This window comes from Pipistrellus hanaki, assembly GCF_964339955.1.
Source record: "Pipistrellus hanaki genome assembly, chromosome: 3".
Taxonomy (NCBI): Eukaryota; Metazoa; Chordata; class Mammalia; order Chiroptera; family Vespertilionidae; genus Pipistrellus; species Pipistrellus hanaki.
This window is the reverse complement of record NC_140505.1, coordinates 145,254,430-145,275,574: the sequence shown is the minus strand read 5'-3', so window position 1 is coordinate 145,275,574 and position 21,145 is coordinate 145,254,430. Positions and strand designations below refer to the sequence as shown.

The following is a 21,145-nucleotide window of genomic DNA, read 5'->3' as shown; positions in this document are numbered from 1 at the left end:
TGTGTGTGTGTGCTTCTTTTGAAAGAGTAGACTATAGGCTCAGTGGATAGAACGTCAGCCTGCAGACTGAAAGAGTAGACTATAGACCAACCCCTCCAAACAGAAACAAAGACCTAGTAACCTAACACTATCTGTCTTCTTTTAGAAACCCTTTTCCATTGCTTTAGCTCTGCCTCCAACCAACATTCTCTACTGAGAGGGAAATGGCCTCCAAAGTCAGCTCATTAATTAGTTCTAAGAAGTGATGTGGGTTCTTTTTCATTCTCTTGTATCCCAGTAGGAGGGAGTGTGGTGGCCTCAATGTTCCCTCCCATAGCTGAGAATGTATAATCTGACATCTGAGGCAGAATTTAGATTCAAGTTTCTCTCCTTGGTTTTCAGTTTTCCTCTGACCAAATGAGGAAAATTGCCATAGTTCAGCCAAGACAAAAAACAAGCTAGGAATTAGAGAACAAAAAGAATCCTACATGTCATCTCACAGAGGAGAGATGAAGATGAAGGAGAAAGAAATGAGAGAAGGGATCACAGTACTTAAGATGAAAAAGAAGCAGTCATAGTCAGAGTATCTGCTTATATTTCTACACACAAGACCCTCCTAGCTCCAGAAGATCTTCAATTGCCTTTGAAATAAGGGGCTAAAAGTAGCAAGTCAGCCCTGCGCCTACTGTTTGTCTTGCCAATATATCAACATCTGAGGACGACAGCAGTGTTAGTCCACTTGTCACTCTTTTGGGGACCCCCAGTTGCCTCTGCTCGCTGTAGCTCCTGCTGCCTTCACGGCTTTGGCCATGAGCGCCTGCTTGTCTATGCAGCCTGTTCGGGGGTGGGATGGTTGTTTATAGTGTCTTGTTCCTTTGTGATTTTATTTGAAGAGCAGCCAGGCTAAAGCCGGGAAAAAAAAACTTTTCTTTAAAAGAAAAGCCTACAATGTTTTCAAACTAAGGACTCAATCCTTTTCCTGTATGTTACCACAATGACATAAAATGGCCACTGCTATTTGTATCGTCCTTTTTGCCCACTAAACTAGCCAAGCTATCGTTTTCTCATGCATTTAGAAGTAAAACATCTCACTAACAGTAAAACCTTAACTTTTAACCCTTTCCAATGATATTCTGAAACCCTCACATTGGCTTAGGAAAAAAATTCTAAAAGTTCAGGCATGACAGTGTTCCTGAGCAGAGATCAAGATAACTTTTATGGGAAACAAAGCTGTTTTTATAATTTACCTCTCCTAGAATTTTCACCTTGGTCTTCCCATCTAAATTTTTATTTTATTTTTTTACTAGAGGTCTGGTGCATGAAATTCTTGCATGGGGGGCGGGGAGGATGTGACCCAACGACTGGGGAAGGCAATGCCTCCATCACACTTCTGTTGCTGCCACTGCTGGCAGCGCAAGCCTCGAACAGCCCTGGTTACCTGAGCCTCGGGCAGCCCTGGGCGACTGAGCAGCCGCCATCTGAGGCTTGCCTGTGCCTTGGGCTAGCTCTGGGGGGCTGGGGAGCTGAGGGGACTAGGGGACTCCTAAAGCAGGTTTGCAGAGCAGCTGGACCCACATGGGGGCTGGCCCAGCTGTGCCGTGCACCTGCTGCCCCAGCGGGGCTGAGGAGACTAGGCGCTGCCATCTTGTAGCTGTGGGTGCTGCCATCTTTGAGAGTGAGGCAGTCAATTAGCATATCCCCTCCTTATTGGCTATGGGTGTAGCCATATTTGTGAGGGTGCAATGGTCAATTAACATACTTCCTTTTGCCAAAACCAGTTTGGCTCAATGGATAGAGCGTCGGCTTGGGAACTGAAAGGTCCCAGGTTCGATTCTGGTCAAGAGCATGTACCTTGGTTGTGGGCATATCCCCAGTAGGGGGTGTGCAAGAGGCAGCTGATCGATGACTCTCTCTCATCGATGTTTCTAACTCTCTATCTCTCTTCCTTCCTCTCTGTACAAAATCAACAAAATATATTTTATAAAAAAATAAAAAAATAAAAACATACTTCCTTTTTATTAGATAGGATTAATCCTTATCAAAGGTTATTTTTTCCATTGATTTTTAAAAAGTTGGTAGGGAGGACCCTAGCTGGTTTGGCTTAGTGCAATGGTTGACAAACTCATTAATCAACAGAGCCAAATATCAACAGTACAACGACTGAAATTTCTTTTGAGAGCCAAAAATCGAATTCTGCGCATGGGCCACGAAGTTTCAAACGCACTGTACGTGCATGCCCACATGTGGTATTTTGTGCAGGAGCCACACTCAAGGGGCCAAAGGGCCAAATCTGGCTCGCAAGTTGAAGTTTGCTGACCACTTAGTAAATAGAGCACTGGCCTGCAGACTAACGGGTCCTGGGTTTGATTCCAGCCAAGGGCACATGCCTGGGTTGTGGGCATATCCCCAGTAAGGGGGCATGTAGGAGGCAGCTGATCAATGATTCTCTCTCACTGATGTTTCTCTCTCTCTCTCATTCTCTCACTTCCTCTCTGAAATCAACTATATATATATATATATATATATATATATATATATATATATATATATATATATATATTTGTTGGGAGGGAGGGGAGAGAGAGAAACATAGATGCAAGACAGATGTATCAATTGGTTGCCTGCCACACACACCCTAACTGGGGGCTGGGGATTGACCTGCAATTCAGTTACTTGCTCTTGACTAGGATTCGAACCTGCAACCCTTCAGTGTGTGGGCCGATGCTCTAATGACTGAGCAACAGGGGCCTGGGACTATTCTGATTTTTTAATTAAACCTATTCTAGGCAACCACAAAGCTCAAAAGAGTAACCAAGCAGCAGCACCTGAATATCATGAGTCAGAAGGTCATTCAGGTCTAAGATTTAACCTAATAATATTATTAAAACCAAAAGGGCAGACTTCAGGAAAAGTTCTGTGTATTGCATCCCTCATTGTGAACATGTGTCCCATTTTTTTCTCACATGGAAATTTAAGCAACAAATTATTATAATTATTTACTAAAGTTATAGAGAAAGGTAGACAATACCAATTTTTATGGAGCAATGATAACTGTAATTACAATTCTCCGTGTTATCCCACATAAGTCCTTGGTTAATTAAAAGGACTAGTTCTATTAAGAAACACTTTAAAGAAGTAAACTATAATGATATTGAATCTACCAATTACATGTTAGAAACACTAAAACTTCCATTCTGATCATTTTATTCCATATGTAAGAATGCATAGCATATGGTAGACCTATCAGATTCCCTTAGCCAATTTATCTCATTTTGCCTAGATTTTCCCTTTCTTAAGCAATCAATTTCTATTCCCTGGGGAAAACTTATTCCCTGTGCTAGGTTTATCTAGTTGGACTTAATGTTTTGCAAGCTATTTCCTTTCTTTACTGAGCATCACTTAAATTTAACTCCTCCTTGGAAACAGAAAGCTATGAAAACTACCAATTCCCCATTTCCATAAAAGATTTTTGTTCTGAAAGTCAGAATGCTAGACAAAAAATTAAGTGCTCTGATTCTAAATCCTGATTCTGCAATAAAGATCAAGTGACCTTGATATACATCCCTTATAGAGTCTTCTTACTTCTCTATTATCAATCAAGGAAAAATACTTTATACACAAGGCTACTGTGATGCTGAATAGATAAGACACCTCTTTGCTTTCAGAAATGAGACTTAACAAAATAGGCAATTAGTCTGCTGTTTAGCTATGTCATTCATGAAGTCACAGTCTGCTATGTAAAGTCTACTTTAATTCCTCCTGTACTCCCTCATTCCCCATATTTGTTATGAGTCTTTTCCTCATGGCCTTTCCCCAGCCAGTAAAGTTAGAAATACAATATCCAACAGGCTAATGCTTTTACATTTTGGAAACAACCTCTACATGTTATAAACCCCACAGTACCTTGTTTTATTTCTGCTTCAACTAATCAATTGTATTTTAGAAATATTAAAGAGTGAGAGCATTTCCACTGTTCTTTATTCCTTTGTGTAGATTGAAATTTCCACCTCATGTTTTCCTTTCCTGCCTAATGAATCCTTTAATATTTCTTATAGTACAGGTCTGTTGGTGAGAAATTCTAAAAAAAAAAAAAGTATAACCTTGCCCTAGCCAGTTTGGCTCAGTGGATAGAGCATCGGCCTGAGGACTGAAGGATCCTAGGTTTGATTCCCAGTTAAGGGCACATTATCTCGATTGCAAGCTCCATCCCAGCTCCAGCCAGGGCATCTACAGGAGGCAACCAATCAATATGTCTCTCTCACTTTGATGTTTCTCTCTCTCTCTCTCTGCCTCTCCCTCTCCTTGGAAGGGAGGAAGGAAGGAAGGAAGGGAAGGAGGGAGGGAGGGAGGGAGGGAGGGAGGGAGGGAGGGAGATGGAAAAATAAAAACCCAAAAAATTTTTTAAAAGTATAACCTGGGTAAATCATAGGCTCATCCTTTTCGTTTACTTTCTCTCAGGGATCACTATTACCCAATGTCTTAAAATTGTTGTTTCATGTTTTGTCTGGTTTTGTAGATAAATTGAAAGGGCAAATCTTATCTATTTTATTCCATCATGACCGGAAGCAGAAGTCAGATCCATTCATTTGCATGTCTAAATACTTTCCATGTATTTCTAAGTTTATGTGATGCATTATTAAACAATTCTTAGACCTTCTAAGCAGCACAATTATCAAACCATAAAGAGAAACACAAAGCTCAAAGCAGTCCTCTCCTCAGGATCACTATCCTAGAATCTTAAAATTGGATTCCAAAAGTTAAATCTCCACAAATTAAATCTCCACAAATTAATAATTTCTAGTATTGTTATCCATTTTTTTTGTGACTTTCAATTTACCTTTGCAACTAATTCCTCCTCTCTATAACTTTTCTTCCTTCCCTTGATTAGATTGTTTCTATTAATAATCACTAGCCCAGAACAAACACCCCCATCTACAATGTCCCTGATGTTACCAGCCTTCCTTTCCTATTTTTTACAAGACAGCTAGTTCCCACATTCCATTTTTGAGAAGTTTCATTTTCTTAATAATAAGGTAAAATGTCAATCCTGTCAATCATTAGTTCTTGGAACTACACAAGAATTTAACTATTCACAATAAAAATTTGCTCATAAAAACATAGTTAAAGGCCTACTGTATGAAAGGCACCGTGGCTTACTCTTCTTTTAGGAAAAAGACCAGAGAAAAGGTAGGCTAATGGTTTTCTACACATACTCCAAATATAAAACTTCTGGATTTTATTTTCCTTATAAACTAAATCTGTCCCACTTCACTTCTAAGATCTTACATTCCTTGTCTAAAAAATGGTAAGAATAATTTGTCAGTCACCTTATTTTGGAGAAAGTTTTAATGCAGCCTATAAAATTGACAGGAGATACAAAAAAATAAGAAATAGTTATTAATGAAAATTTCTATTTGAGGGAAGAAGTATAGAATTGAAGAAAGGACAAATTACTTGCAAAAGAAACTTAGATTCACAACTGAATTAAGTATCTATAAAAATCTATAATAATAAAGCATAATATGCAAATTGACTGAATGACCAAACAGCAGAACGACCATCCAGATGACCTTCTGGACAACCAAGCGATGACACGCACTGGCGCCAGGCCAGCCAAGGCAGATGTGATGAGATTGGTCGGGGGCCCAGCCATGGCCCTATGATCGCCCTGCAGAGGGTCTCCAGGCCACCCACCGGCGGAGTAATCGGTAAGTCGGGGGACTCCACAATGGCCCCAAAGAGGGAGGCCCAGGCTTCCTGGCCATTGGTGCTGCAGCAGGTAGCCTGGGCCTTCCTCTGAGGGGGCAATCCATCTCCGAGCCCAGCAGGGTGGCAGGGCCTACCTCTTTGGTGTGATCAATAGCGGGGCTCCCGGACTGGCTCCTGGACTGTGAGAAGGCACAGGCCAGGCTGAGAGGACCCTTCCCCAGCCCCCGTCAGTGCACAAATTTCATGCTTTAGGCCTCTCGTTTTTAAATGAATACAAATACTTAAGAAAACCTAATAATTCCCCAACAGAATGTTAGTTTCTAACAGGCAATAACTTTGAAAGCCTGAGAAGTAAGGTACTTTAAAAATGGTGCTTTTTAAAATGGTTATCATCATCATCATGGACATTGACTTGGCAACTGCTTTCAAGATTACCGTTATTCTGAACTCAGAAGACAAGTATTCCCTACAAGTTATGGCTAAGCTTGACAGAGATAAAATAGACAAATTATATTTCCTTCCCCTCATCGCTTCTAAATAATGTAATTTCCATTAACTTTGCTTGCTAAAAAGCCAGCCTCTGAGGGGACCGGGGAATGGAAAATATGTCCTGGTGAATGCTGCCTCTGTAAGGGATCTCACTGAGGTAACCGCCATAGTAAATAGCAAGAACTCAGCTCATAGCCTACTCATTGCTGCCCCCTAGAAGGTTTTGCATAATCTACAACAAACAGATTACATTCCTGTAGAATAACTGATCCCTTCCCATTTAGCAGAGGCAGGCAAAAATGGTGAAAGACCACTGATTAATGACTCCAAAGAAAAACACTTAATTGGCGGATACTTCTGACTGTCCACATGGGCCAGGCCACCCTTGCTTCTCTGGCTCAAAATAGTGATATTAGAATAAATCCTCTCTTCAGTGTACAAACTGTCAATATATAAAAAGGCAAATGAGCACTTCTCAGACATTAAAATAGATAAAATCATCTGAGATATTTTTTTTAAATGCATATCCCTACCACATTGCTTCATAGTTATTCAGGAGAATTGAGAAACATGTGACAGTTTATTCTGATCCAGGTCATCTCAAGGACCAAACTTTGAGACTCAAACAGTGAGATTATGCCTTGATTTAATTTCCACTTACTGTTCACTTACTATCCTATATAATATCCTATATAATAAAAACATAGTATGCAAATCAATCAAACAGCAGAACAAAGTTGCTATGACGCGCACTGACCACGAGGGGGCAAACACAGAAGCTGCCCCCTGGTGGTCAGTGTGCTCCTACAGGGGGAGCACTGCTGAGCCAGAAGCCGACTCACAGCTGGCAAGTGCAGTGGCGGGGGCTGTGGCTGTGGCTGTGGTGGTGGCAGTGGTGGTAGAGGAAGCCTCTCCCACCTTCACTGCAGGTGGGTGCTAAGGAGCAAGGGGTCCTGGACTATGAGAGCCCTGGACTGCAAGAGGGATGTCTGATGGGGCCTAAGCCAGCAGGTGGACATCCCCAGTGGGGGTCCCAGACTTCAAGAGGGTGTAGGCCAGGCTGAGGGGACCCTCCCGCTCCGCCCGCCAGTGCGCAAATCTCGTGCACTGGACCTCTAGTTTGAACATAAAAATCAGGTGCAAGATTACCTCATCATTGAGCCAATTCAGATGGTTTAGAGTTTGAATATCTTTGCGTGTAATGGTCAAACGGAATGCTTCACTCAGAACTTCATCCTGGTTCCCATTACGAAATACATTCTTAATCTCCTTCTCCATTTCCTAGAGAAAGAAGAGATGTCAGAGATTAAGCATACATGGCTTCAGATACACCAGATTTCTCACCAAGTCCCACACTATTCCCAGACAATTTATCATTAATCAACTGTTTACTTCTAACATTTTGGTTTCTATTTCTTCCAGTAGTAATCTCCCTGATAACTTTTTCTATCCCACCTTGTCCTCCCCTTCTCTTTTTCAGCACAACAGTTCAGACCCTTGTTTCATTTTATTCCTGCTATGAAATATGGTATTCTATGAGAAGATCTAATTATATTTTTGATCCAAACAATTTCCTTTCCCCAAAGATAGGAAGAACTAAGTAAAGGTGATCTCTTTTATTTTATTTCTTTAAAGGTAGTTTCTTACAGAAACATTTTCCTGGATTTCTTGTTATTCTTTTTTAATATAAAACATAGAATCCAATACAACCATAATACATGTATTATACTCACCAGCTATGTGAGTCTTTCAAACAGAGGCTGGATTAAGGAACAGATTACTTTAAAATGTACACATACTTCATGTATTTTCCAAATTTTATACTGAGTTTTTATTATTTATAAAAATAGTAAGCCTCAGCTTACTGTACATGAAATGAAACACAAATTTATTAAATGCTTTTTACTGAAGTTGCTAAAACCCACCCATAATTCTTTCCTCAATGTGCAATAATCATTTAAAAATAAAGCCAACACTGGGGTGTATTACAAATGAAAGGAATATGCAATACAATTTTTAAATTTTTTATTTTTCAATTTCAGCTTACATTCAATATTATTTTGTATTAATTTCAGGTGTACAACATAAATTACTTATATAATTTATGAAGTAATTCCCCCATAAGTCTAGTACCCCCCTGGCACCATACACAGTTATTACACTATCATTGACTATGTTCCCTCTGTTGTGCTTTACTTCCCCTTGACTATTTTGTAACCACCTATTTATACTTCTTAATACCTTCACCTTTTCACCCAGCCCCCAACTCTCCTCCCCTCTGGCATGTGCAATATAATTTAAATACCACGTGTTCTATTACATTTATGTTTTAAACTTCTCCAGGGCATTATTTCTAAATATAACAATTGTTAGTACAGGAATTAAATAATTTACCTCTGTGATTTCAGGAAATTCATCTTCACTATCAGTTAATTTACGACCCTTTTTTTCTGTTTCTTGAGCAATTGTGACAGGGATCTCCTTTTCAAGAGGTACACGAAGACGCAGTTCTACTGAATCATGTACTGAATGTTCCTGTTCCTGCAATCTCTGAAAGACAGAACTTCAGAATAAGTGGAATACAGAAATATGCTCTCTCTCTATGTAAACTGAGTAGTACTAGATGGATAGACCAAGAACATTTACCATTTATCACACAATACTATGGTACCATTCTACCTTACAATTACAACAGTTTTGACCCCTAAATACAGATAACCTTTCAAATTAGTTTCAATTTGGATATGCTATTTATTTATAATCTTATCCCAATTCTTTTTACCTGGTTTTGAAGCTGTAATGCCAGTGCTTTTTGTTCTTCAATCTGGCGCCATCTTTCCCGTGCTCGAGAATCATAAACACTAGTTCTGGAAGTGAAAAGGAATGTGACACAAATGCAGACCACTCTCTTAATATCAGCCCATTGTTGATGTACAATGAGCATTATATATAAAATCCTCATATACACAGTCTAAAATCCTGACACTAACTTATCACTATAAGTGAAACTACATGGTATTAATCAAATTTTCCTACTGTTTTTATTGAAATAATGAAAATTATTAGTTTGTTGCCAAATATGAACAGGTGGCTTTTGAGGATATTTGTAAATGTGTTGTCTTTTTCTAAAAACATGCTTCTAAGCCCAGCCAGTGCTGTTTAATGGTTGACCATCAACCTATGTACCAGGAGGTCACAATTCAGGAAGTCACAGCACATGCCTGAGTTGCGGAATTGATCCCCAGAGTGGGTGTGCTGGAGACTTCCAATCAATGATTCTCTCTCATCATTGATATTTCTCTTTCTCTCTCTCTCTCTCTCTCTCTCTCTCTCTCTCTCTCTCTCTCTCCTCCCTCCCTCCCTCCCTCCCTCCCTCCCTCCCTCCCTCCCTCCCTCCCTCCCTCCCTATCCCTTTCTCTCTGAAATCGATAAAAAATATATTTAAAAAAAATAAACACACATGCTTCTTCTAGAGTAGAGAGAAAATTAACCTTTATTTTAGAAACCCAAAAATTAGACTGAATCCCAAAGGAGAAAATAATACAAAATGTCATTGAGGTTTTAATTCAAATATTGTATTTATGAACCAAAAGGAAAAATATGGGTTGTGTTTTTTTTTCTTTAAAAAAGAAAATCAACACTATGGGTTTTGGATAACTTAAAGTGAGTTCTTAAAACTGGAAACTAAAAGCTTTTAGTGATTTTGCAATTTCCAGAAATAAAAATTAGTCAATAAATTAGTTTTATCCATGTGAAAATAAGGGCATTTATATTCCTTTCTATATAATTGCTAATTTTGAAATATTTTTCCAATTCAAGTTAACTTCAACTATTATAAATTTAATAAACCTAAACACAGAAATGTCCTAACATCAATAAAATTAAAAACCCCAAAAACTTAAAAGTTGTTTTATAAATAACTATAAATAGGCAGTTTTTACTGATTAAGTATAGACAGAAGAAATCAATTAGCCAATCATCCTAACTAAAATTAGGAAGTGACGGAGAAGAAAAAATGATACCAAAAATAACTTACAATTCTTTGATCCACAACTCTGCCTGGAAAAAATTAGGACTATGGATGGGAAAAGAAAAATATTAGCAGGAAGCTTATGAGAAAATTCAAATATTGTTAACAGAAAAATCAATTATTTAAATAACTTACAAGAATTGAATAAATACAAGGACTAAATTACATAAAATTGTAATTGGGAACTAAAGAAATATAAATGAGTCATTTGCATACATTTTCCATAATAAAATACACTTTACTGATTGCATGATAACTGATTCTTACAGAATGCATTCCCTGATTTCTGTCAAACTTCTGTATCCATAGCAACTTTGTGGTGGCAATTGACAAATGAGTATAGACAGGTCCAACATGCATGGTGGTTGATAGCTTCATTTATGTTAACAGGTAAGACGAAAGTAACAAGGACACGTCGTAACTTCAGCATTTGTCAATAATAATGTGAGCAGTTTCATTGTTAAATAAGTTTTTAAATAATAGAAGAATTTATCTTCAATCTTTTGTACTATTCACAATGTAATCACTGCAAACATAACACACTTTTAATTGGCATTATTGACATTTTCTCCATCACTTTCTTAAGGCTAGTCCATCCACAAAATAGTAAATCAAGCCCTGATTTGTGGTGTGGGAATTTTCCATGATGTAAATGCTCCCACCATGGCCCACTTCAACCTACCAACATGACATCAATGAATCTGGAATTGGGAAGATGTGCAATAGCACATAATTCTATAGTATTTCCACCATACAGATATGATACATGCCAATAACCTTAGATGGATAATAGTAAAATGAGTAGGAAATGATGACTTTTGAATACTTATTACCTTTGTTTTCAATATAATTTATGTAACTGAAAGTTTATATAATTAAATTTTGAAATAGTACCTGTGTTTAATAACTAGCTCTCAAATTCCTGAAAATTTAACAATTACCTCTTGTGAGCTAGCTCCACAGCTACTCACGACTGAATAAGGGTGAGTTTTTTGAACTTGCAGATAGGAGATTAGGTTATGTCCCTGCTTTTATGCATGAGTATCAACAGTTTTATAAAATGCAGCTCTTCTAAGCAAGAACATAGCAGTAACATGCCTGACAAATGTGTCCCGCCCCTCAGCATGAGTGAAGAGGAATTCCCAAACAGATGAGATCAGATCCAATAGAACAGGTTTCTGTCATGTCTGAGAAACTTTATGACTCATGTTATTGGTCTAGCTCTGAGTTTTGCATCAGTTGATATTCTGACATGGAAAGCTACCTCTCTTGTGCTGCATCCCACTTATTTCAGCGAAACTGCTTTTGTATTTAGACACTCTTAAAGTCAAGAAACCCTTCTGAATGTAATTGTCATGTTATTGTTTCTTACTTTTCTATTTTCTTCTACACCTGTACTATAGTTAAAAAGATGACCCAAGGTTCAGCAGAGAAACTAAATTTAGCATAGCACCTTACTTTGATGAGACCAGCATTAAGTGAAAGAGTACATCACTTGTTAAAATAATACATTAAGCTAGAATATTACACTTCCCAAATGGTTCAGATTGACAAATTTATTAATAATTTAGTCACATCTTATGGGTTCTTAGACTAGAATGTTAGTCCACTTGAATTAAATGTATTAACCAACCAACAAACAAAACAGAAACAAACTGATGGTTGCCAGAAGGGAAGGTGGGGTTGAGGGGATGGGTAAAAGGTGAAAGGATTAAGAAGTACAAATTTGCAATTACAAAACAGGCATGGGGTGTAAAGTACAGCATAGAGAATATAGTCAACAATATTGTAATAACTATGTATGGTGTCAAGGGGGTATTAGACTTGTTGGGGGGTAATCACTTCGTAAGTTATATAAATGTCTAACCACTATGATGTACACCTGAAGCTAATATGATATTGAATGTCAACTATGATTGAGGGGGGAAAGCAGCTTGACATTTTAAAAACGTATATTTGGAACAACAAATTATATATATATTCCCCCCCCAACCAAATCAAAGTAGATACTGAAATTCCCCACCCACAGAAGAAAAATCTATATGAAATAGCTAATGAGTCAATGAATGAACCAAACAAAGAATCAGCAACACAACTCCATTCCAAAGATGAGAGATCAAATCTATTTGATGTGGCTCTTGCTGATAACCTGAGTGAATAATGCTTAGCAGAGTCGCAGCCATGTTAACTGTATGTCCTAGGTCTTCTTGCTCTTCTCAAACTTCCTCATCTCCTTGCCAAGCACTAACTGAAAAATCTCTCACAGAAACAAATGGAAGAGTGAACTCTTTTCCAAAGAAACTTTTAGATGTGTAAAGCAAATAAACAAGCTGGGAGTTAAGAAACCTGGACTCCTGGAGCTGCCCCTAATTACATTTTATGGTTTTGTGCAAGTCATTTCCATGAGACTTAGTTTTAAGATTTGTAAATTCTGAAGATTAGAGTCCCTTTCAGTCCTTAAATCTCTACAATCTGTCCTAGTTAAGGCAAGAGCATGGGCTCAGAGGATATGCCTTGCTTCTTAGTCTAATCCTTGAGAATTAGTATTCCTAATCATCCTTAGGCTAGGGTTTGACAATGAAAATGCCATTCTATTGCCTCTCCACCATCAATGAGGTTAATAAAGGTAGAACATGAGAAGAGGTGTGCAGTGAACAACTCACATAACCACCAACACAGAAAGCCAGAGATCTGTGGCAGCAGTGGGGGGCTACTCAGTGTATGATACTAAAAACATGAGAACACATATATTGCACAATATAAAAAGTTGACAAGAATCACACAGAATTGCACCGTATTGGGTTATGCTATTCAAATTTGTCTACTTCCATATTAGAATATAAACTTGATGTGGACAAAATTTGTCTTTTGAATTTACTACTGTATCTTCTGTACCAAGAACAGTGCCTGGCACACAGCAGGCACTCAGTATTTATTGAATAAATGAATAATGTAAGACAAGCACTTCTCTTCAATGGATCGAGTTTATCTCCTGCTTTAGGAAAGCAAAAGTCAGGGGGGGAAGCAAAATCTCTTTACTTTTCAAAGAGTAAATTATACGTTGTTCCGCATATAACTGAAGCATACAGTAATAATAACTACAACTATTTACTGAACATCTACTTAATGCTCTATATGTAAAACTCTGCTCTACTAATTAAGTCTCACAATAATTCTCATCTACTAGTATTAATTAAAGCTCAATAATAGACAATAAGGAATTATTACTCATAATATATAGAAAAGGAAATTGACGTACAGAAGGATAATTTGTCTTGGAAAAGCCAGGATTAGAAACTATGTCTGTCCAATTTCAAAGACTGTGTTCTTTCTTTTATTGTAAATTGCTTTTTAATAAATCAAAGCATTAAACCAGTAAGTACCTGAACTAGTCAAGAGAGCACTGCAGGCTTTCTGGGAAATTCATTTATTTAACAAAGATTTATTTACTAAGGACCCACATCATGTAAGATGATTGGCCCTGGGCGATAAATACAAAGGTGTTAGTAACTACCAAGGTACAGAGACAGAAGTGCTCAAGGGAAAGACTTTATGCTCCCTGGAGAAGTCAGAGAAAAAAACACGCCCATAGATTTTAAAAAGCCAAGTAAGAGTTTAACAAGTGGACAAGGAGAGGAAGGGAATTCCAGACACAGAGGCATAAAATGGCATGGCATATTCTGGGGAAATAAGGGCAAATCTTCTTTGGTGATAGGAGATTAAAAATAAAGAGCCAGCCGAAACCGGTTTGGCTCAGCGGTAGAGCATCGGTCTGCGGACTGAAAAGTCCGGGTTCGATTCCGGTCAGGGGCATGTACATTGGTTGCGGGCACATCCCCAGTAGGGGGTGTGCAGGAGGCAGCTGGTTGATGTTTCTCTCTCATCGACGTTTCTAGCTCTCTATCTCTCTCCCTCCCGCTCTGTAAAAAAAACCAATAAAATATATTTTAAAAAAAATAAAATAAAATAAAAGACCCAATCAACCAAGCATGTGAGAGTAACCTCCAATTTCCATGAACAGTATTATCTAATTTGTTTTACCCAGTATATCTTTCTCCTTCCATCTCATTCTTCAGTTATTACTAGGAGAAATCCTTCATAAAGGAAAGGCAGACTTAGTGAAGAATCATTATAGAACTGAAAGCACTCTTTACATAAGATCAACTTTTTCTCAAGAAAGAATTCCTACTTTTGTGTAGTACCTGTGGAAAACTTTTATAAATGCTTTATCTGAAAGTTAATCTTCACAACAATTCAAGAGTAAAGAATTAATACTGGCACCTTATTGATAAGGAAACTAAAATTCAGAAGAGTAACCTGTCCAAAGTTACATGAAGTCTGGAAAAGACAAGCTCAGAACCCAGGAGTGACTAAAAAAATAAATAAAAATAAAAAGTCCCAACTGTAAAATCTCCTTGAGAAACCATAATAAATAAATAATTTTTTAAAATATCTAAGTTTAGAACATAGAGGGGCATTGCAAAGAGGCAGGGGAACTGAGATGAGAAAAGCATTTTATTATCCCTAACCTTCTCAATAGAAAACTGATACTATGACCACCCTAGTAATTAAATTGCTAATGCCATATATGGCAAGGACATAGCAATCTAAGTAGTAACCTATTGCAGTGGTCGGAAAACTGTGGCTCTTTGGCCCCTTGAGTATGGCTCTTCCACAAAATACCACACGCAGGCGCACACGTACAGTGCAATTGAAACTCTGTGGCCCATGCGAATATAATAAGGAAATTTCAATCATTGTACTGTTGATATTTGGCTCTATTGACTAATGAGTTTGCCGACCACTGACATATTGGATTACAGGGGGAAAAGTACTCAATATTTCCCTGAGGAGTCAAGTTTCATATAGAAGATCAAATCTGAATTGAGACTTAAGAGATAAGAAAGCACCACTGCCAGATAGACAAATTGAGGTAGGAAGGTCATAACAGCAGAAAGAATACCAAATATGAAGGTAAGAAAATAGGTATCATATTATAGTTCAGCATTTAATAAACACATGAAAGAGTCCCATATCTCCATATGGCTCCTTCTCTCACCTCCATCATGTATCTTAGCTGTCACCTTGCCAAGACCATCCTAAATAACACCCCTCTCTCTATCCCCTCCCGCCAGTGTATATAACTGCCTGCTTTGTTTTTCTTTCATAGCACTTATCATTACCAGACATGTATTTTTATTTATTTGTTCACTATTTGCCCCCCACCTCTCCCCTTATACCATCTACAGTTAGAATGCAAGCTCTATTTTTTTTCTTCTTATTAAATGCAAATTTTGCCGAACCCGGTTTGGCTCAGTGGATAGAGCGTTGGTCTGCGGACTGAAAGGTCCCAGGTTCGATTCCGGTCAAGGGCATGTACCTTGGTTGCGGGCACATCCCCAGTAGGGGGTATGCAAGAGGCAGCTGATCGATGATTCTCTCTCATCGATGTTTCTAACTCTCTATCCCTCTCTCTTCCTCTCTGTAAAAAAAAAAAATAAAAAAAAAAATAAAAAAATCAATAAAATATATAAATGCAAATTTTATTAGTGTACTTTAAAACAAATATACTGGGTAAACTATATAATATAATCACCATAATACTATCACTTTGAATTAGAATTACAGATATTTCTAACTACTTGAATGTTTGAAGCACTCTGCATCATTTAGAGAAAAAGCAGCCTAAATCAACTTGCTCTGGCATTCCACGATTTGTGCTTGTACACCTCAAACATAAATTTATACATAGCTTCAAATGGGTACTCTAGCTATGCTATAACTTAAAAATTTTATCTGAATTTGCACCACAAAAAGTTTATTGGTTTCTTTATACTAGGAAGTGTCTTATCTGATTATTCATGCTCAATGTTTGCAGACTGCTTACTAGAGCTGCACACTCTTTAATTAAATATATAAGTGTGTAGATTTCACGTCCCCCATCCTAACCCCAGTTCACTCCATCCCTGCTGCATTCCCATAAATACTCTAGATTTGGATGAATCAAATTCTCTAGCAGCTAAAGGGTAAAGAGCAAGGGAAACTGTATCAACTTAAAACAATACCGTGAATGTAAACTGCTTGAGAGAAGAGGCTTCACTTTGCTCACTGCAGTTATCCTGTGCCTGTCCAAGCACCTGGCACACAGTAGGCTATTAATAAGTACTTGATAAAGGAAAGAATGCGTGATTGAAAGCGGGGTTTATGAAAAAAGTGCTTTGATTACCACACTAAAAAGTTTGAGCTTGCTTCTCTATTTGACAAACCACCCTTGAGGGAGTTTAGTGAATGATCAGCTATGCCTTTCAGATCACTTTGGTTGAAGAATGAAGGCCTAGAAAACGTGGTAGAAGATGGAATGAAGAACAAAATGGAAGCTGGGGAAAGGAAGACTACTTAGAAAGTCATTGAAATAATTCAAATAACACATGCCAGAGGTCTGAATAGAGTCAATTTTAGTTTTATATTATGTAACTCATAGTAAAGTAACTAATTAAAGGGGGGATTATGTTAATAATGTCCTTTTCCCAAAGTTTACCTGGGAGCTGGAGTCTGGGGATCTTGCACTTTGAGTAAAATCACAGAGTCTGATCCTAAACAAGAAACACAAGAGCATATCATTATTGATAAACTGCAGTTATACATTCTAGATGTCTGTGGCTTACGTTCCCATACTCAGTTACAATCTATTTTCATAAAAATAAAGATAAGGTGGGAGAGAGAGAGGCAGTTCCATTTTCTGAGCCAAGAATAGGGTTTAGTGAAGAGCTTGCCCCACAAATAAAGTAGTTATCCTGAAATACAAGTATATATGGCTTCAGCCTCTACTCCTGGGCTTTGCCTGTTTCTTGAGATTCCTCTTTCTATTCCTGGGAAACAAGAACATGCCAAGATATCTCAAAAGTCTTTAGCTCATGAACTACCATGAGGCTGAACAAAGTGCAAGAGCAAAGGGGGGAGGAAATGCAAAAAAAAAATAGCTATAGAAGTAGTTGAGCCAAAAAATACAAACTCTATCATTCTATCACTTATTTTCTGTGTTGATAAAAGCAAGAATCGTGTCCTTCTAAAGCACTATGATTAAAACCTTATTTATAATATTTATTAAATAGTACAAGGAAAGCAACTGAACAGTTCAATGTAATACATCTGTCCCAGTTTAGTTTTACCTAAGCACCTGCCATACAATGTATGCTTCTGAGGTTAAAGGCTTTTTAAAAGAATGATAGTTCTTGGTAAATCACCTCAAAAAATTTATGTTTAGATGAATATGTGTAGTTATGTAATGATGCCATTACATAATTTTAAACCCCCAGTGAGAATTTTAAGTAAGTGAGGAATAGATTAAAAAGAAAAGAAGAAAAAAAAAAATCAAATGACCTGAGGAAGGATAGTCTTCGAGATGGGTCTATCAAAAGATCCCTAATGTCTAACCATTTAACCTAAAATTTACTTTGTAAGTTACATAGTACCTAAATACATACCTTAAATAACTACTAGTATATGACGTACCTAAAGAAGGGAAAACTAAGCAAAGAGAAAAATTGTCATAGCAAAACCTTACTTAACTAGAATGCTAAGGGAAAGAATATTTTTATTAGCTAAAAATTAAGCAGAAAACTCTTTTTGTTTCCAAAACTGAGGACCATTCTAAAATGTATAAACCTATTATCCAGGTTGTATATTAGCTGATTAAGCACTTTTACTTCAATACTTAATTGATTTACTAAAACTACTAGAACATCGGAATACAGATGACACTTCAACAACATGGGTTTGAATTGTGCAGGTCCACTTATATGTGGATTTTTTTTTCAATCAATACTGTAAATATATTTTCTTTTCCTTATGATTTTCTTAATATTTTTTCTCTAGCTTACTTTATTGTAAGAATACAGTATATAATACATATAACATGCAAAGTATGTGTTAATCGACTGTTCACATTTTCTGTAAAGCTTCTGGTCAACAATAGTCTGTTAGCAATTAAATTTGGGGGGAGTTAAAAGTCATATATATAAAAAAAAAAAAAAAAAAAAAAAAAAAGTCATATATATAGCCAAAACCGGTTTGGCTCAGTAGATAGAGGGTCAGCCTGAGGACTGAAAGGTCCCGGGTTCGATTCCGGTCAAGGGCATTTATCTTGGTTGAGGGCACATCCCCAGTGGAGGGTGTGCAAGAGACAGCTGATCGATGTTTCTAATTCTCTCTCTCCCTTCCTCTCTGTAAAAAATCAATAAAATATATTAAAAAAAAAAAAAGTCATATACATGAATTTTTGAGCACATGGGGTGAGGGTGGTCAGCACCCCTACCCCCCATGCTGTTTAAATTATTATAAAATACGAGAAACAGAAAGTACTGAAGTCTTTGGGCTTAATTAACTTTGACTCCAGACGCTGAATCTTTTACATACTATATAAAATCATTTGCATTTCCATGTAAGAAAAAAGTTACTTATAGGTTTACCTGTAGCATGGCTAAGTGAATTATTAAGTTACATGTGCATTACAACCTTGCATTATAATTCACATAGAGCCAATAAATTGGCTATTAGGCAGTATAATTAAATTATATTGAAAATATGATGTATAATACCATTTTTACCTTTGGATTGTGTTTCTGAAGCTGACAAGTTATCTGGCTGATGTGGAAGAGAGTGGTGATGTTGGAGTTGATGGAGCAGATCATCTTTGGATCTGGATGAAATATCTGGCGTATAAGACGATGAAGGATATCCACTGTGAGAAGGCTGTTCGTGGGTGGTTAAAATGCTGGCAGATCCAGAAGATGAAGTATCAGAGCCAATAATCTGAGCTGCACAAGAGTTCCCATTTTGAAACAGTGTGTCTTGTAAGGTATTCCTACTGGAATTAAGACATCGAGATCTAGCAAGAGAAGAATATAGTTCAATATCATATAATGCACATGGAATTAATTTCATTTGAAATATGTTTCGTGACTCACAGGTGTAAAGGAAAATGTGTGGTGGGTTTGGCTACAGAAAACTGTTTCCCTGTGACCATCTGTAGCAGCTGTCTGTAAATCTCTCTTTCTTCTTCTTGAACTGTCTGTAAAAGAAAAAAAAAAACTTAAACACATCCAATGAGGCAAGTGTTCCTCAAAGTAGCATCTAGATTCCCAGAAGCCCTGCCAAAGCTCAGACAGAGTCCTCAAGGTAATTAAGAATTATGGTAGACTAAGGATATTCTAGAAATGATATAATATATATGAGAGAAGTTTAGTGAAATAAATACCAGATAGTATAGTTCAGAGAATTATGGGGCATATCTGTATATATAAAAGGCTAATCAGCAAAGTGTCTCCTTGGGAGTTCGACCAGGAGACCGGGAGTTTGATTGCTCGCTATGGTGTGCGCTGACCACCAGGGGGTGGCACAGTATATGGCAGACGACCAGTGGCAGCAGTGGGGTGCTGAGAGAGCAAGGGAAAGAGGAGGTGGGAAGGCAGGGAGGTGGCAAATGGGGGAAGCCACGTGATGGTGGCTGGTGGTGCACGGGTGGCAAGGAAAGGAGAAGGAGGGAGGCGGGGCAAGGGAGAACCTGATTGGCCCTGATCACCAGCCAGGCCTAGGGACTCTACCCATGCATGAATTTCATACACTGGGCCTCTAATATGTAAATAATAGTGCCAAGAAGCTATAGGATATGAAACCAGAAGGCCAAAAGGCAACTATTTCTGAGTCAATTGATAAGTCACAGAAATAAAACATTTGAGGACCTCTCAATTAAGATTCTTGGTTCTTGATACCTGCTAGGATAATCACAAAGAAGTAATCAGAACAGTCAAGATCTGAGTGCAATATCTTTCTAACAATTTTCTATTCCATTACATTTTTAAGAATGTTTTTTCCAGAGATGGTTTTCATCTCCAACATATATTTATTTTTCTTAACTCCCAAAACTTAGTGGAAAGCACATGCTCCATAAGATTCATTCATTTATTTATTGACTTAAATACCAACTATGCTCCAGTCAATAGTTACTGCACAGAAAAAGATAAAGTTCCTGCTCTTATGGAGTTTACCATACAGTTCAAGACTGAAAAACAAAACATGAATCAGTATGAACAAAATTAAAGATAAGAAAATAACAGAAAGTGGCGGGGGGGCAACACTGGGAACAGATAAGACTGCTCTGAAACTGTGATATTTCAGCAAAAACCTAAACAAGGAAGTCAAAGAAATTTATAAGAGTATTCCATACAAAGGAAGAGCAAATTCAAAAGTTCTGAGACAGGAATGTGCTTTGATGTATTCAAGGAAGAGCAAGGTCACTATGAATCAGAAGAACAGTAAGAAATGAGGTCACTTGGCCTTGGCTGATTTGGATAGAGCACCAGCCAGCCCTTAGACTAAAGGGTTGTGGGTTTGATTCCGGTCAAAAGGAGGTACCTTGCTTGCAGGCTTGGTCCCCAACCCCAGTGGGGGTGTGTGTAGGAGGCAACCAAAAGATGTCTCTATCTCACATCAATGTTTCTCTCTTTCTGTCTTTCCACTCTCTCTAAATATCAATGGAAAAATATCCTCGGGTGAGGATTAACAACAACAAAATAAATAATAATAAAATTTTTTTTTAAAGAAAAGAGGTCACTTAGCAGAAAAACAGATTATATAAGGACTTGTAACCATGGTAAAGCACCTATTCTATACAGATCCCCTAAAGCAATAAGCTACATTCACTAAATAACATATATATTGTGTTTTTCTTCCTTTAAATCTTATATACAATGTAATACAAACACCAATCTTCACAAAATTAATTATAATACTTGGTGCCAGGCCTAGCAGCAGCTTTCACTGTGCCATTTCAATGTGCACATAAGCATTTATTCAGCTACAGTGTTTGTTAAAGGCGGAATGAACTAAGAATGATCTATACAAAGGTAAAAAGAGACTAAATTTTTTCTTCTTGATTTT

The 21,145-nt window shown here is 37.5% G+C and overlaps 1 protein-coding gene across 3 annotated transcripts in view; it reads right to left on the bottom strand.

Moving 5' to 3' along the window:
- The window catches only part of SENP1 (SUMO specific peptidase 1), a 49,219-nt gene that overhangs the window by 8,642 nt on the left and 19,432 nt on the right, over positions 1 to 21,145 (bottom strand). For all 3 annotated transcript variants that reach the window (XM_084877398.1, XM_084877400.1, XM_084877399.1), the window contains 7 exons: positions 19,174 to 19,277; positions 18,814 to 19,094; positions 16,746 to 16,800; positions 10,214 to 10,252; positions 8,960 to 9,044; positions 8,572 to 8,727; positions 7,327 to 7,458 (listed from right to left, as the gene is read on the bottom strand). In XM_084877398.1, the coding sequence (XP_084733524.1) occupies positions 7,327 to 7,458; positions 8,572 to 8,727; positions 8,960 to 9,044; positions 10,214 to 10,252; positions 16,746 to 16,800; positions 18,814 to 19,094; positions 19,174 to 19,277 (852 nt within the window). The remainder of the gene's footprint in view (positions 1 to 7,326; positions 7,459 to 8,571; positions 8,728 to 8,959; positions 9,045 to 10,213; positions 10,253 to 16,745; positions 16,801 to 18,813; positions 19,095 to 19,173; positions 19,278 to 21,145) is intronic.